The following is an 18,218-nucleotide window of genomic DNA, read 5'->3' as shown; positions in this document are numbered from 1 at the left end:
TTGGATCTTTGTTGTTTGATATTCTCGAGAGTACGAATTTTGGATTTAGATGTGTTTCTAGTTGTGCAGTCTTATTAGTGGATGTTGGCAAATTATTCATGTGATCCTTTTGAATTTTTTTTTTATGCCCTTCAGTTTTTAATTTATTAGGAGCTGTTATAGGAGGCGCTTAAGGTGTGAAGCTCTATGCTCGAGGCATGAGGAACCTCACTTGTAGCTTGCATGTGCTGGGTGGTGACATCTTAGCATGGCTGGAATATGCAGTGTGGGTTCCTTGTGCAGGAGTACATGTTTCTGATCCTAATTTGCCTTTCATTTGTCTTTTGCTTAAAAGTTAAAACATTAGTGTGAATCATACTAAAAATGTTTAACATTTTCTACTTGTAGTTAGACATTTAGACTTTACTTTGTTTCTGATTCAGGCCATAGCCACCTATTGGGTCTTCTGCCCTTCACCTTTCCCTGTCGCTTCTAATAAAGTACCGCTTTAAAAAATATCCCCCCCCCCCCCCAACTATTTATCATGGAGTTAGTTTGGGGAAGGATTCCCACTGTCACCAACATTTTCATGGATTTGCATCTTTGCCTTGGTTATTGAAGAGTTCAGCAATACAGATAACTTCATACTGTAGTTGACCCTATCAATTGGCTTAGAGAGGCACATAATATACTTTGTCCATCAGAAACCTTTTTTTTTATTGGGAGTAAAAGAAAAGTAAAGAAAAATGTTTCTCACATGGCCATTTAGGATGGAATCTCCTTAACAAGCACACCTGGTTTTGCCAAGTGGAAGAGTGCTGTGGCGTATCTGAACATTGGATATCTGTAGAATGCTTTGAGAAGGCTATGTGTCAAATTTCAGCCTCAAATTCAACCGTTAACCCCAACATCTATTAGTGTATGTGTCCATGCATCCCCACTGTAGTCCCATGCACCTTCTACGCAGTCCCAGTTTTTTCAATATCTTGTTTTGCCACGGGAAAACTCATTTTGGTCTAAAATTTGATATATGAGCAGGGACCTTGGTGTCTTCCTCCTGTCCACAGAATTTCAGCCCATCTGACATGTGATGTGGCAGATCTAGGGGTCTGTTAGGGAGATTCTTTCGTTAATGTCACTGTAGGAAAACCAGGTCCAAAAAGTAATATTATTAGGGAAGGTAAAGGAGGAAACCAAGATATGGATGTTCACAATGAGCAAAGCCGAAAAACTGAAACTTTTATTGTTTTTTTTTCCTTCTTCTGTTTACATATGAAAGAAGAACATAAAAATAAAGGATAAGAAGAAGAAGAAGAAGAAGAAGAAGGGGGTATAGATAGATGAAGGGGGAGATAGGGATAGGAGGGGATGGGCTATCTCAGCCTTGGGTCTCTCACCCACAGGTATCTCGGCTGTTGAACACAAGTAAGTCTTCTCAGACCAAACCATAGTTGTCAGAAGGCGACTCAAGGTGGTGGAGGGGTGCCTAAGCGCTTAGGCGACGAGTGTTATTTTTTTATTTCCCAAAATTTTCTAACATTATTTTGTGTGTTACAATATTTTAGTATGCTACAGTATATACCTTATATCATATAAAATCAACATTAAGCCTCCTCAAGTCATCAAAAATCAACATCAAGTCACCTCAAGTCATAAAAAATAACATTAACTCACAAGAAGTCATAAAAAATCAATATTAAGCCACATCAAGTCATAAAAAATCAGCATAGAACTATAAGACAACATAACTGAAGGAGCAAGCTATTTGAAGTTTGAAACAATCAAAAAATACATTTGGTTTATACTGTTCTTAGAAAATATGATCTTATCTATAAGTAATTTAATTGCTCTCGATTTAGAGCGATGTTCTCGTTCTCTAAGAAGTTTGACTAGTCAAATGATTTTATTTATACATGAGATTTTTTGTATTAGTTAGAGCACAGAACCAGCTTTCCAACAAATCCAAAATTGTTTAAATCTGATTTATATTGAAGAAGTTATGTTCCGGTCAAACCTTATTTGGTAATGCGCGAATGCTGTCAAAATCGCTCTGAATTAAAATATTTTTTTAGATATAAAAAATATGAATATTTTTCTGCACTTTTGGGTTCAAGCAATGTTTCACCATATTAAGATTTATAGAATTTTTAGATTTGAGAAAAACCCTAGCATTTGAAAGTTGAAAATTTCACTTATCGCCGAAAATCCAGTTTTTGTTCTTGAACTGGGGGGCTGATTTTTTATCCTTTTGGAATTTGATTTTTTTACTTATTTTTATTGGATTCAAAATTTCAAATAGGTATTTTCTTTTTTATGAATTATTTATGAATAATATCTTAAGTAAATAAAATAACAAATATAAAAACATTTACTTATAATGCCTTGACAACTATGGACCAAACACTTGCAAGCAAGCAGTAGAAATTCCATTAATCAAGTCTGAGTTCAAGTACAACTAATTGGGCCTATCTATAGCTTGGCCTAAGCTTCACAAAAAAGAAAGTCTCAAAAATAGAAACCAAACGAAATATAAACTAAATCTAACTAAAAGGAAACAAAAGACTGAAATAGAAACTTCAGAAAATAGAGACTTCTAAATAAAAGCTAAGTCTACTTTCTAAATCTGAAATTAGAAACTAGTACTAACTTGCTAAAGACTATCTAATCTTCTATTGAACAAAGCTGTCCATATGTGCCCCCAAATCACTGTTCACATGAACAGTAATTTTATTAAATTTTTTTTTTCTGTCTTGGTCTCTAATCTTCTTCATGCTTCTCTCTGAGCTGGGGCTCTTGGTCTCTGATCTTTTTCATGCTTCTCTCTGAGCTGGGGCTGCCTTAAGTGATGCTCCATCGAACCAACAAAAACTTGGCACATCATCAGACCAGGCTGCCTCTCACAGCAGTCGAATCCCACAACCTTGCTGGGCTGGTTTTGGGTCTTGTTCCTGCAGGTACATATGGACTTGTGATCTACATCAAAAGGGTTTTTAAGCGGCCCCCCCTAAGAAGGGCTTTCTGCGTGGCCCTAATATCGCTTTGCCACGTGTACAAATGATGTGGTAATTCTCACCGTTGGATAGAGAGAACATGGTCTAGATTAGCCATGTGTCAAATTTCATACTCAAGTTTAGTCTAACATTCTCCTGTGTATTTGCATGCATCCCCACTTATATCTGTGCCTGCCTACGGTACTCTAACCACTATTGTGCTTTCTCCCACAGTCCTGAATCTTTCAAAGCTCTATTTTGTCACTTGGCAAACTTTATCTGGGATAAAATTTGACATGTGAGCAGGGGGCCTTGGGAATTACCTGCCCACAAAAAGTAGGCTCCATCTGACCTGCCACATGGCTGATAATTAGGTTGCACAAGAAGCTCTTACTTGGTGGGCAGTCCTGGAACCATGAGCTCTACAGAAATTTGTATAGAATTTTGTAGTTCTATAAGAGTCTGATAGCTCCTGCATTTTTGCGTCACAGGCAGACAAGCTTTTATCTCCAGAATTCCAACCTTCTGTGGAGCATCTAATTCGTTTTCTGCCTCCAAACCGGCAAATTTTGATGTTTTCAGCAACATTTCCTGTAACGGTTAAGGATTTTAAAGATAGATACCTACTGAAGCCTTATGTAATCAATCTCATGGATGAGCTTACCCTCAAGGGTATAACACAATACTATGCTTTTGTAGAAGAAAGACAAAAGGTCCACTGCCTAAATACTCTTTTCTCCAAGGTTTGTCCTCAACTGGTGCATGTGCTTTGTCACGTTCCCTCTTTATGGATATACTGAATGTGTGGACTCTTTCCAGCTTCAAATCAACCAGTCAATTATATTTTGCAACTCAGTGAATCGGGTGGAACTGTTGGCTAAGAAGATTACAGAACTTGGATATTCATGCTTCTATATTCATGCTAAGATGTTGCAAGATCACCGTAACCGGGTATTTCATGACTTCAGAAATGGTGCTTGCAGGAACCTTGTTTGTACTGGTAGGCAATTTTTGCTTTCTAACATTTAACTTTTACTCTGGTAGATACTACTTATGAATTATTTTTTGTGAATCTACATCCTTCTAAATATTATATGTTCATAGCTGGTTGAGTATTTGATTGTTTTCGCTTAATGCAAAAATTTATGCCATGTATCATAGATTTATATCTCTTTCTTTTCCTGTTAATCTATTATTTCTCACATATTAATCCCATTTAGTGCTGCCGCAACAGTTCTGTCCTGCTCATCTGATGGTTATAGACCACAGTGAACTTTTCTACTCAAAATGAGGGATGAAGTTGGGTGTTTTGAGTGCGCTGTCAGTATCACCCAGATCTTTTGCTCTTATAGAGTATATCTTTGAAATTGAGATGAATAAGCTCTTCACTTCACTTCTTTGAGATAAAAGTGTACCTCCATAGCTTTATGGATGAAGTTTGCTTTCATCAATGGGGATGAATTTTGATTTTACTAAATCGAAGCCTTGGGTTGCTGGACTCATCTGAATATGTGACTGTAAAATAAGTTATTTAACACTTGCGCCCCCCCCCCCCAAAAAAAAAAAAAAAAAACAGTTTTTTAACCTCACTCTTGGGCAGCATTTCTGTGTTTCCATCAAAGAACATCTCAACTTTCTTAACTAACTCTTAGATGATCTTTGTTTTCCTTCCTTTCTCTATTTTAGCTACTAGCTACTTTTTTTTTTTTGGATAAATAATTTATTTAACTTTAAACTACCTTTTTTTTCTTCCAACCAACCGTTTATTGAGGGTGAAAAAAGGATGTATACAAATTACAGGCAAAAAGCTGATAGAAATTCGCTTGATTAGGCTTAAACTTTGAGTTTCATCTTGCGGACGTACTCCTCAGATGGGATACTTAACGCATTAGCTACAGCATTGCACGGGTTGATAAATAGGTTTAAAAAGGATCTTAGAGTGTCTAGGGTTGGGTGGATTCTTAGTTACTCGTTTGATTTCTTTGGGATTTTAAGTTGATGCAGTAGCAGTTGACTGGTTGGACCAGCATGACCGAGTTTGGAAACCTAAACACAAATAGAACCGGTCCAATATGGGTTTTGTTGGTCCACTAAGGGTTGGAAGTAGTTTAGTTGTTCTTTTTGTCTTTTACTTGCTTTGGGTAGGATATGTAGGAGATAGATAGGCTTTGATTACAAGTTATTTTCAGTTTTAGAGTCTAGTTAGGACTTAGGAGTCTTTTGATTTTTGCTTATTTATACATTGTAATCCAACGTTGGACACTGAACTGAATAGAAATTTGGTTAGGTTTTCCCTACGTGAGTGTGTGGTGGTGTACTTCCTCTTCCCCCTGCAACATTGAGACTTATCTCTGAACTCTCCCCTTCTCCTAACCAGCCCTCCACCAATAGTTTTCTTCTTATCTATTGTGTTAAGAAAGAGGTCTTAGTTCAGTTTGGTAGAACATGGGTCTCTAAACATACAGTATCCACTCGCAAACCCCACATTCCACCTCTTCCCTCCACTTTATCTCTTTACTACCTTTTCAAAAGCTGACCTTATTCTTTCTCTTGTCCGAGCGTGTGTTCTATTTAAATTCCCCTCTTTCAGGTGTTCACTTGATGCTTAAATACAACAACTCAACCTTATCCCAACTGAATGGGGTTCTTCTACATGTATCCTTGTTCTCCAATCAGCTCTATTCGAGGTCATACTTGATACAAGGTCTAAACTATGCATGTCTTTCCTCACTTCTCCCAGGGTCAATTTAGGTCAGCCCTTGGCACTTTTAGGCAGTGTTTGGTAATGGTCTTCGTAAAGAACGCCCGTTCTTGACCAGAAACGTTCTTTTCCATTTCTGGTCTGGAACAGCGTTCTGTGTATGTATATGACCGTTTGGCAAATCTGTTCTAGAACTGTTTCGGAACAATAATAGAACAAAAGTGTCGTTTGGTAAAACCTGTTCTTCCAAATTTGATGTTAATTACAGTAATGCCATTTCCATCTAAATTATACCAAAAAATACTTGTCAAATCCTTTTCTCTCTTACCAATCTTAGCATAAATTAAAATATTTCATTAATATAACCAAAGTAAGTATAAAAATATGTCAAATTATAGTTTTTTAAAACTGAAATTACAACTTCAACAACCTAAAACTTAATTTAATCTTTGGGAATACGAGATAAAATGGATTCAGCTGTCATAGAGAGACCCTCTTTCAGAATCGGACAATCCAAACATCAAAATCAAGCATGCAATTTTGGCTGGGAGTGGGTGAAGTGCACTACAGATTTGGTGAAAGAAAGGAAATACCTACAGTACAAATTCATTATCTTCTAGGTTCAATGCCCAAGGAAGTCTATACAACAAAGATCAATTAAATGCAGCAGCCCCATTAAATAGTATAGAGGATCTAAAATTCTAAATTCCTTCGTTAGAAATTTACACCACAGTTTGAACAATTCAATATGGAAAGAGTTGAGAGCAATAAGTACTAGATAACATCTATGTTAAAGTTTGCAATGAAATATCTTAAAAGTACAATTGAAGATCACAACTTCTCTGCTCGAAGATTAAAAAGAAACAAGAACATTGGGTAACAATGATACAGATAAAATTTTAAATATAATTTCAGAAAAGAAACGCAAAAGCTGCTGATTTCGGACCAATCTTGAATCATGAAATAATAGCATTGGAAGATAATCAAATTTTCAAATGTTACATCCATTGACCTGAACAGGGTGCAACATTTAATATAGCCCACGCTCCCCAATGGTGGGGTTGTGCGGAAGTTGTGGATAGTGTGAAAGAGAGAAATAGAGGGGGGGGGGACTGTGCGGGAGGGTGGGAATGTGCGGGAGAGTGAGTAAGGAAGATGGTTTTGCAGGAAAAAAAGGCTAACCTACCTCACCGGAACAGCAGCGATACTACTGATTGGAGCGAGGCAAGCTTTTCAGACGATTCTTTTCAGGTATTCCGTGATAGGAAGAAGCTGATGCTCGGATCTCAGGAGGTCGTAACAAAAGGAGAGGTAGTGGTCGCCATTAGAGAGTCAGCAGATCTGGGAGCATGGCCGGTTCGTTCTTAAAGAACTATAGAATTAACCATTTTACCAAACAAGAATTACCTGTTTTTCCGTTCTCGGAGAATGAAAGAACACCCGAGCATGTTCTGCAGACCATTACCAAACACTCCTCTGTGCTGGAGCAGCCAAAGACCTCTGTTGAATATGGCCATGCAATCTTGTTGCAGGAGCAATCCCTTGGATCGGCCCAAACCCGTTGGGGGATCCATATGAATACAAACCGAGTCCAATTAGGTTTTGGGTTTACAGGATATTTAGTTATTTATTCATTTAGATTTGTTATTGGGATTTTCTCTTGTAATCTTTTACTTTGAATGGGTTATATATTAGCGGTAGAGTCCTTTATATATTTTAATAGGTTAATTAAAGATAGAGTTGATTAGGATTTTATTTCAGTTATGAGTCATTATGAGTTGTTATTTTCTCTTTAAATACAAGTTTGTAACTGTCGTTTTACTGAGATTTTGGAATGGTTTTGTTACCGCTGGTATGAATCAGGTTGTGAGACCTTTCTCTTTCTCTCTCGGTTCTGATCTCTCTCTCTCTCTCTCTTTACTTTCCCATCTTCATTTGTATTCTTCTCTCTCCTCTTCACTTCCCAGCAATCATTCTCTATTCTATTAACCACTCTGTTTCTTTTATTTCTGTTCTTTAAATACCTATACTGTTACTCTGTTTCTGGTGGTAGAATCAGCCCCATATTGTTGGGTTGAACTTCTTCATGTGTTGGCTTCTCCCACCTGAACTTTGGTTCCCGGATATTTATCCTTGGAGTTATTCTGCAGTTGATCTTTGGTAGCGAAATAACATATTATCTGAATGAATTGAAACCTGCAAACTATGTTGTTTCAAAACCACCGACAGATCTGGTTCTAGAGACAACAGCTCTTCTTCGATTGTTGCTTTGAGATGTCTATTGGTCTGAATCGAGAGAGACCATCGAGTTTCCGAACTTCGTTTGCAGTTTCAGACCATTCCAAGGCTTAAGCAGTGAGAACGTTCACTTAGAATCGTAGCAACCTCTGCTGGTTCTTGGTGAGTTTGAAGGGTTGAAGCTAACTCTTCAATCGTGAGTTAAGGTTAACCTTTTTCTTTTCTTGACTTTCCCATTATACCCTTCTGAAGTTCCTTTATGCTAATTCGTCCTTCAATTCCCTTTAGTTCCAAATCTATCCTCATATAAAAAATAGAATTTCCACTTGTGTCCTTCCCTATTTAACTACCAAATCACCCCTTGCAAATTCTGGTTATTATGAAATTGCCATTGCCCTTCTATTATTTGAGCTTATGTTAATTGGATGGGCCCATAAGCGATCCGAGAAGGGTTTTCGGACCCTGGATCCGCATCAAATCTCAAATGACTTTCTTGTAGCTTATCATGTATTGGAGTTACTCCCAAATCATCTCTAATATGATCATTCCTTATTTTATCCTTCTTAGTTTTGCCACAGATCCATCTCAACGTCATCAACTCCACTACACTGAGTTTATCAACATGATGATTCTTAATTGCCCAACATTCCACACCATACATCATAGCTAGTCGTATGACTATCCTATAAAATTTTCCTTTAAGTTTTAGAGGAATACGTCGATCAGACTACACTCCGGACACACCTCTCCACTTCAGCCATCATATTTTAATTCTTTGTGAAACATTATCCTCTATATCACAATCTTTATTTATGATCGAGTCCAGATACCTAAAATAATCACTTTTCCGAATCTCCCTCTCGCCAATTTTCACTACCTCATTTTCTATCTTAGTGTAACTAAAGTTACACATTGTATACTCCGTCTTCGTTCTACCTGTCTTAAAACCTTTTGATTCCAAGGTTGATCTCCATAACTCCAACTTGGCGTTAATCCTGCTTTTGTCTCATCCACCAAAACGATATCAACAAAAAAAATACGCCAAGGAACCTCATCTTGAATGTCACTAGTTAAATCATCCATGATATGTGCAAACAAATAAGAGCTTAAAGCTGATCCTTCATGTAACCTACTTGTAATTGGGAATTCACTACCGTGACCCCCATGGTTCTTGTACTGGTCACCACACCATCACACATATCTTTAATTGTGTCTGCATATTACTTGAAACACTTCTCTTCTCTAATAGTTGCCAGATTAACAATCTAGGGACTCTTTCGTAAGTTTTTTCTAGGTTAATAAAGACCATATTGAGATCCTTCTTGCAATCTCTAAATCTTTCCACAAGTCCCCTAAGTAAAAGCTTCTGTTGTGGATCTTCTTGACATTAAACCAAATTGAATGTCTCTAGTTAAATCATCCATGATATGTGCAAACAAATAAGAGCTTAAAGCTGATCCTTCATGTAACCTACTTGTAATTGGGAATTCACTACTGTGACCTCCTTGGTTCTTGCACTAGTCACTACACCATCATACATATCTTTAATTGTGTCCGCATATTTACTTGAAACACTTCTCTTCTCTAATATTTGCCAAATTAACTCTTTAGGGATTCTGTCATAATCTTTTTCTAGGTCAATAAAGACCATATTGAGATCCTTCTTGCAATCTCTAAATCTTTCCACGAGTCCCCTAAGTAAAAGCTTCTGTTGTGGATCTTCCTGACATAAAACCAAATTGATTTTCCATAATAGTAGTTTCTTGTCTTAGGTGTGTTTCAATAACCCTTCCCCGTAATTTAATCGTATGACTTGTTACTTTTAATTCTTTATATTTATCGTAGCTCTGAATATCACCTATATTTTTGTAAATTGGAACTACAATGCTCATAATCTTATTAAATAGTTTGTTTGGCCAAGATAAACCACAGATTCCTAAGTTCTTCCACACATCTATTGGGACCTTTTCTGGGACTGATGCCTTGCCTACTTTCATGCTCAAAGTTTCTTTGAATTCAAACACCCTATATATATCTACGACATATAGTGTCTTGATGGGTAATGCCGTCTTTTGGGACACTATTACTCGAAATTTCTTTGTTTAGTAGATTGTAGAAATAATCTTTCCATCTCTCCTTAATGTCCTGCTCCCTTATTAGTACTTACCGTCTTCACTTTTAATCCATCTAACATGGTTATAAAGATCTTCATATTTCTTCATTTTTCCCCTTCCTTTGTGCTCAGATTGTTATAAAGATCTTCATATTTCTTCAACCTTGCTTTTCCCACAATCTTCTTAGCTTCATTTTTGGAAAATGTATACCTTTTTAGATTTTTTACATTCTTAGTCCTTGGTCATGTCTTAAAACTAGCTGTCTTAGTCTTAATGGCTGCTTAAACCTCATCATCCCACCACCAAGTCTCCCTAGAGTAATGGTGTTTTCCTTTCAATTTGCCTAGGACATCTCTAGCAACCTTCTAGTAGTCATCTCATTCCACATCGTATTAGTGTCTCCCTCAAAGCCCCACATTCCTTGTTTGACCACTTTATCAGTAAATGATTTCAAGGTATCTCCTTTTAAGCTTCACCACCTTATCCTAGGGCAAATAAGTTCAGCTTTCTTATGATTCTGCGTAATGAGGAACATATGCATGACCACTAATCTTTGTTGTGTGGTTAGTGATGCAGGAGCAATCCCTTGGATCGGCCCAAATCCGTTGGGGGACCCAGATGAAAACGAATCGGGTCCAATTAGGTTTTTTGGTTTAATAGGATATTTAATTATTTATTTATTTATAGTTATTATTTGGATTTTCTCTTGTAATCTTTTACTTTGAATGGGTTACCTATTAGCGGTAGAGTCCTTTGTATGTTTAAATAGGATAGTTAAAGAAAGAGTTGATTTAGGATTTAATTTCAGTTTTAAATTACCATTAGGAGTCTTTATTGTTTCTTTAACTTCAAGGTTTTAACCTACGCAAGATGCAGATTTTGAAGAATGAGTTTTTGAATGGTTTTGTTACCAGAATGGTACGAATCAGGTTGTGAGACCTCTTCTCCCTATTTCTCTCCCCTCAGATATTTTTTTCTCCCATATTCTTCTTATCATTCCCTTACCTGTTTCCTTTTTTTTTCTTCCCCTGTTGGTACTCTGTTCAGCGATTTGTGAATCCAGTGAGAGAGCTCGATCTGTCTCGTACTCTTTCTCTTCTTCCTGAAACCTGGCCAACGTCCTCTCGTGATATATAACCAGAAATTGAATCTGGTTCTCATCTTTCCGCCAGTTACTGTCCCAGTTCAATACTGTGACCGTTTGAGTTGCTGTTTCGAGTCGTTGGTTGTGGGAATCAAAGGAACCTTGTGTTGCGATCCTTGACCTGAAATCCGAAGGCAATCCCAGTTCTGTAGAGGAAGTTCTCCTTCCTGCTATGGACCTGGTTTACCGCTGGAGAAGAAGTCGCAAGGTTGAAGAGGATAGATTTCTTTCCACAATTCCTCTTCCCTTTTATTTATTTTGTCTTGGGTTTCCATTTATGCCCCCATCCTTTTCCCTTTAGTATGTTTTATCCCTTTATTCGAGTTCATACCTATTCTGTCCCTAGCTAATAATTATAAACCCCTTTGTGTCCTTTGTCCTTTGTTCTACCCAGTGATCCTCTCCTATTTAATTAATTACAGCCTTGCCATTCTCCTTGATATTTTAAGATATTTACAGAACTGCCATTCTTTTCAATTGGTAATCCATGTAATATTTGGGTGGGCCCGTAAGCGATCCGAGCCGGGTTTTCGGAAACCCGAATCTGCATCAGGCTAGCCCCTGGTATAACTTTACAGTTCGTATATAACAACCTATTGGACCTTCTAGTTGGGAACAAATCTATTTGGCTACTATGATGCCCACTTTTGAAGCTAACTAAATGCACCTCTCTTTCCAAATTATGTGTTTACAATGGATAAATCTTTAGACACAACAAAATCTAAAACTGAGATCCTCTCCTTGTTCCTCTCTCCAACACCATATTCTCCATATACACCTTCATAGCTTTTAAAACCTTGCACTAAACCATCTGTGTTCATAGCATAACGTTGATAATATAAGGTTCTAGAATCCACGTAAAAAGGGTTTGGCTAGGGTTTTTTCCGGTGCCGGCTGCAAACATGATGCACCATGGCTGGGTTTTTCCAGTGCTGGCTGCTGACCTGATGGCTTATGCACCAACCCTCTTCCTTTGTCCGTGCTTGGAACCGGCAGCAAATGCTGGTGGAGTTTGCTTGATGTTTAAATATGGGCAATATATCATTTAATTGATATCTGTACAAGCATGGCAGATCTGCTTTTGCTTCCTCATCATGCTATTGATCAACACCTTTGCCTTGCTATTGTTATTTTTTTCATCATGCGATTGATCATCATTTAATTCCTTTCCAAGAGGGTCATCTGAAAAGCAAATTCTTTTGTTAAATCATGTGTTTTAAATTCCTTTTCACAATCTTAATCCTCTATGTTCTCAGCTGCCTTAAATAGTGTTAGGGTTGACATATGTTCCACAGATCTAATCAAGTAGCCACATTCATGCAAATACCTCCATACTTCCGAATTGTGCAACTGATACTTTTCAGTGGTATCGGTTCTTAAACTAGACTTCGTCTGTAGTACAAGGCCTTGTGCCCAGAATCAGGTCTCAGCTGCTAGGATTAACATTGCTCTGGGTATACTTGGCAATGCCAGAAACATGCTCATGAGCTTGTACATCGCACAACCAGAGGTGTTTCCGCATCACTTTGGTTGATTTGACCTTGGCCCAATTTTTTGCCATAAAGGGTTCCAGATGGTCGTCTAGGATGGCTTCTCCTTAATGGGTACCCCTTAGTTCTATCACTTGGAAGAGTGATGAGGCAAATCTGACCGTTGGATGTCTAGGCAATGGTTTCAATTTGCCATGTCAAATTTAAGATTCCAATTCAGTCATATACCCTACCATGTATGTTCATATACCTCCGCATTGCCCCGTGCACTCAATTGTTAGTCTGTGATTTTTCAATGGTTTGTTTGCCACATGGTCAACTTTGTTTGGCTGAAACTTGACACGTGAGTATGGGATCTTGGGGTGTCAACAAAATTTCAGTCCCATCTGACCTGGCACATGATGGAACTAGGTACCATTAAAAATATTCCTTCCTACAGCAGTTTGGTAACTAACCCCCCCCCCCCCCCCCTTTTTTTTTTTAAATTCTAATTTACATTTTGTTTAAAACCAAATATGTGTTGCTATAGAAAAGCTTGTTATAGAAGAGAGATAAGATGCATTGTGGATGGTAATGTTGAATTTTTTTCAATTTTGCAGATTTGTTTACAAGGGGAATAGACATTCAAGCAGTCAATGTTGTTATCAACTTTGACTTCCCCAAGAACTCCGAGACTTACCTGCATAGGGTATGTTCTAGTCAGTATGTATATTGTGTATAAACAAACTATGTATACACTTCTTTCCTGATTAATAAAATCAGTGTAACATAACCAGGTTGGTCGATCAGGAAGGTTTGGACACCTTGGATTAGCTGTTAATTTGATCACCTATGAGGACCGTTTCAACTTGTATGTATCTTGGCTCCTCTAAAATTGTGAAGAATACCAGTCAATTGTTGCATTTTTAGTTTCATCAATTCCATATAGCTGACACTCTTCTTTTATCTTTACAGGTACAGGATTGAACAAGAGCTTGGGACTGAAATCAAGCAAATTCCTCCACAAATAGACCAGGGTATTTACTGCAGGTGACATGTGGCAGGAATCTCTCCCTCAACAATGGTGAGTAAGGCAAAGATCTGGCTGGTGTACACTCCGAGGAATATATAGTAAGTCCCATATATCTGACAAGATGTTTGCTTGAACTAATGCCTGACACCCACAACAAACTCATTACAGCTCTCTGTGGTGGGAAAGATAAAACTGTAATTATCTTCTGGGAAAATGATGTACACACTGCTGGCAGTACTCTCCCTCTCATTTACTCTCTCCTCTCTGATGCTCTCTGATACTCTCTTTCTCCTGACCAGTTCCCCCCCCCCCCCACCCCATACGACACTCCCTCCCTTGTGCCCATTGGCCCCCTATATACAAATCAGGATACTAATATATGCAGGTGGCATGTAGATCCCTCCCCCTTTTCTTTTATTTGTATTATTGTACTATTCGTGTTATTTCAAGGGTCTAGATTTCTTCATGGGGGTCTGTCCGGCAAATGTTGGCTGGGTTGATTTTCTTAGACACTGAAGTTGAGGTGGCAAACTCCAAGGTACTTGTGTTGTACCATCTCACTCCATTTGGCAAGTTTCAACGTGTAACCCCACCTGGCATGTGGCCACAGTAGGGGAAGCATCCAGAGAAGTCTGGTTGGTCTCTCAGGAAAACCATTTTTACCTGTTTTGTTTCAACTCAATGAGGGAATGGGTGAGGTAGGCAGGAAGGCCTCTTTAGCATTTTAAAGTTAAATTATTTGGAACTTCAGTTGCTAGCACTACTGGGTTGAAGGGAATTTATGGTATGAGTTGTACTGCTAATGTGTACTGGTCTGGAGCATCAAAATTTCTCAGCAAAGGAGATGCTCTACCGGATGGTGAGTCTGAATTTACCGCATTACCAGTGGGATGAAATATGGATGGTTGTATATTGAAGAGATTTGAATAGTATTACCCCTTTGTATGCATTAGTATTCGGATTAGTGCAGCCTTACCTGCCAAGAAACTAGCACTTCAAGAAAGGTTAAAATTATTATACCTTTACTCATCTCTTTGGTTGGTGTCTTATTTAATTATTTTTCATTGTGCTTGTTCCAGGTCTGGTTAAGCTTCCTCTACCAAGAGGTATAAACTTCATTAAAAGTTTAAATTTTTGTACCTTTTCTCATCTCTCTTCTTCTTGTCATATTGAATTTGTTTTCATTGTGCTTGTTCCAGGTTTGGTTAAGCTTCCTCTGCCCAGAAGGGTATATCTTTGAGCCGAATTATTGTGGTTTTTCTTGAATCTAGTATTCAGGGAATTGTGGTACAGCACATGCGACACTTTTTTCATGAACATTATATGCTGGATCCTCATGTTTTGTGATTCTCTGCTGTATGTGTAACTCTGTAGTTTACATAATGCTGAAACATGCATTAGGCTGCGAGAAGCAGCTTTAGAATGGTTTATACATCCAGAGGATTGGATCTTTTGTGCTGACGTAAAATTACTCTGTGCTTTTGTTCATCTGGATAAGATTTGCACCAATCAAATTTCTGGTACTCTTTTTTATCTCGATTCTTAATTTTATTTTATCTAAGCAGTTGAAGATTTCTGGTTTAGTTTGTTTCGTCATTAGCAAAAATGTGCAGAAGAATTTGAATATTTTTTTTGGGTAGCGGTTTTTGTACTTAGAATAATTTTTTAGAAATTAAAATGAAACAAATAATAAAAAAAAAATAAATTGATATTTTGGGGGGCATTGAACACCACGCTCACACACAAGAGGGGTACAGCTCTATAAAGCATTGGTTTGGAGTCTTTCCAAAATTTCTGACGTTTCTATAGAATGGTTTTTGGTAGCTGCCCTTGTCTTCTGAACAGGTGTATTATTCCTGTTTGGGAATGATTTACTCCAATTGTTGGGAAATGATAACTATTTTGTATAGCTCATTTGTGAAGAAGGATATACAATCTATTCCCAACATGATTTTGATAGAAAAAAGAAAGATTTTGTAAAGCGCATAGGCTTGTTATTGATGAACCTGCAAAGCCTCTCTGTGAGCCCTTTCTTCAATGAATGAAGAAGAAAAGAACCAAGCCCTTGAGAGGGGTGGTGGTGTTACTTAATGTTGTCAAGTCTGCACTTGTTTTCTAACTTGTAGGGCGTCTCGAGTCTCGACTCCCTTTGGAATTCTAAGACGGTGGGCCCACAGTCTCGACCATCCCGTTTTGATATAATCATCATTGAAGACCGCGAGTTCAGTACTTCAGTTTCAGTCTACACTCCACACTACACTACTGGCAGAGTTTAGACGCCTCTGAAGATGAATATGGGATGTTTGGGGCACTGCGTCAAAAAATCTAATTGGACTAGTTTTTTTTTTTCGGTAAACAAGTCTTTATTGAGGATAGGACATGCATAAACTCATGGAGGCAATGAGGAACACAACTCACACAACCATTAGGGTCAATCACTCGTGCATGTTAATGACAAAGCCCTCCTAGCCAAGGAGTCAGCAATGTTGTTAATCTTCCATGGAATACAAACAAAATAACAAGTTACAAAAGATAAAGAAAGGTAAATGATGTCCTCCACTAGTCTTAATGTGCAAAGGAGAAGCACTGCCACCATTCTCAATGTAGGTAATAAGACTCTTATTATTAGACTCAATCACAATCCTCTCAAAACCATTTGCAATCATCTCTTGCATCGCTAGCCGAACAGCAAGAATGTCACCAACCAAAATATCCGAGAAAAAAGATGGACATGAGATAGCTTTCAGCGGCAAACCGTTGTGGTCTCTACATACAAAACCCACACCTGCCTTGTCCAAAGATGCTGAATAACTTGCGTCATAGTTGCATCGGATCTCTTGGTTTTCAGATCTAAGGAGCTTCTACCAAAAAAAAAAATAAAAAAATCTAAAGGGCTAATTCTAGGGTTATTGGGACCCTATTCCATCTGATGTCGATTCAGATCGGAATTTTTTAATTTGTTGTAGAAAATCTTACATCAAAAATGAAAAAAAATATTGACCAAGGACTTCGTAGCACGAGAGAGAGAGAGAGAGAGAGAGAGAGAGAGAGAGAGAGAGAGAGAGAGAGAGAGGTTTTTGAATTTTTATCACCTGCGGTTCCCTTGTCCGGTACGGTTCCCTAGTGCCTCTAATAAAAGGGGGGTGGACTCCACCCGGGTAGTGTGTTCGGTCAGGGGGTGGAATGGTCATTTCAACCCCCCTATGGGAGGAACTGCACAATCATACCGGTCAGCGAACCTCAGGGGATAAAGGTCCGAGGTTTTCGCATTGGATTTAGAACTATAATAAGGCTGTAATTAAAGCCATCATTTCTTCGACCTTTTCTTTGTGTTGGAATAGTCAAATAGCTCGGCCCAAGCCAAGAAGCTTATGTGCAGCCTCCACACGGGATTATTATCCTCTCTAATTTCTAAAGCTCGGTAGTGCGGTACTTGACATTTCGGACAGTCAAGCACTACCATGTGTTTGAGCTGTCACATGTCAACATCTCCATCGAGCAGTGCTGCACTGCCGAGCTATAAGGAATTGGAGAGAATAATTTTCCCTCCACTCGGACATGTAGGTGAGCCGGCCTCTTTTGTCTAATCCTCTTACTGTTGGATTTCGAAGATGTGAGGCAAATTCCTGTTATGCTTCGTCATTACTTCTTGCACACTTTGCCTGTAAAGCATATCTAGTAGAAGTATTTCTGATCAGAAGGGTTAGAGAAGTAAATTAAACTAACTAGGAAGAAAATTACAAACATTGTCCTTTACACATTGTCGAACCTTCCCCATTCTAGCTCTAATTGCGAATTTATGAGCTACTGAAACCCTATCATGAGATTATTTGATATATCAGAGTTTTGAGAAAAACTTGGTTAGAGTCTTAAAATCTCATAAGATTGAAGATATTTCCCATGGCAAATTCTGATGATCATTTGTCAACCAATCCACCATATTATGACTAATCATTGACAGGTGCAAAACCTAGAACTGTGGCTCTATGTAGTCCATGGTAGATGGTTCTGGCCTTGGACTCTTATGCGCTCTCTGCAAAACTGAATTTCATTATCGCAGTAGTAAATTGTTTATCCAAGGCACATATGATTGCCCACCCAACCTCTTTAGTCTTATTGGAAAAAATTCCATCATATATAATTATGAACAAATTAGGTTCGAAAAGTGCGTAAAAATCAAAAGGTTTAAGAGTTAGAGAGGCAGATTGTTGTTCTGCAGTATGCAGTAACGTACTCTCCCAAGTGTCCGTGTCATTAAGTGATCTATTAACTTGTGTTAAGATTACTTCTGGATTGGGTCTAGAGGCTGAAATAGAACATTGGTTTCTGACATTCCAAATAAAATAATAGAGGATTGCAAAAGCGGAGAGGACATTACCACCTTTGTCTTTCTTGTACCAATCTAAAGATTTGGACCTAAATCCCTTGGCTACATGTTTAGTTCCAGTTCTAAAAAGTTTGTCAAGTGGCAAAATAAGAGTTTTGAAAGTCAATTTATGGAACAGTGCAAGATTAGGCCTGCATAAATTCAGAGAGGGGAATTTTCTTGC

General features: G+C 38.1%; 1 protein-coding gene across 2 annotated transcripts in view; it reads left to right on the top strand.

Moving 5' to 3' along the window:
• LOC122669758 (DEAD-box ATP-dependent RNA helicase 8) overlaps positions 1-15,193 on the top strand; it is a 29,332-nt gene extending 14,139 nt beyond the window's left edge. The window contains exons 5-11 of one of the 2 annotated variants that reach the window (XM_043866608.1): positions 3,461-3,712; positions 3,789-3,969; positions 13,256-13,344; positions 13,433-13,506; positions 13,611-13,766; positions 14,748-14,774; positions 14,897-15,193. In XM_043866608.1, coding sequence (XP_043722543.1) covers positions 3,461-3,712; positions 3,789-3,969; positions 13,256-13,344; positions 13,433-13,506; positions 13,611-13,689 — 675 coding nt within the window. In that variant the 3' untranslated portion in view covers positions 13,690-13,766; positions 14,748-14,774; positions 14,897-15,193. Of the gene's footprint in view, positions 1-3,460; positions 3,713-3,788; positions 3,970-13,255; positions 13,345-13,432; positions 13,507-13,610; positions 13,767-14,747; positions 14,775-14,867 lie in introns of both variants that reach the window. The other variant, XM_043866616.1, reaches the window with a different exon arrangement.
• Positions 15,194-18,218: the final 3,025 nt, after the last annotated feature.

This window comes from Telopea speciosissima, chromosome 1, assembly GCF_018873765.1.
Source record: "Telopea speciosissima isolate NSW1024214 ecotype Mountain lineage chromosome 1, Tspe_v1, whole genome shotgun sequence".
NCBI classification, from domain to species: Eukaryota; Viridiplantae; Streptophyta; class Magnoliopsida; order Proteales; family Proteaceae; genus Telopea; species Telopea speciosissima.
This window is presented reverse-complemented; position numbering and strand designations above follow the sequence as displayed.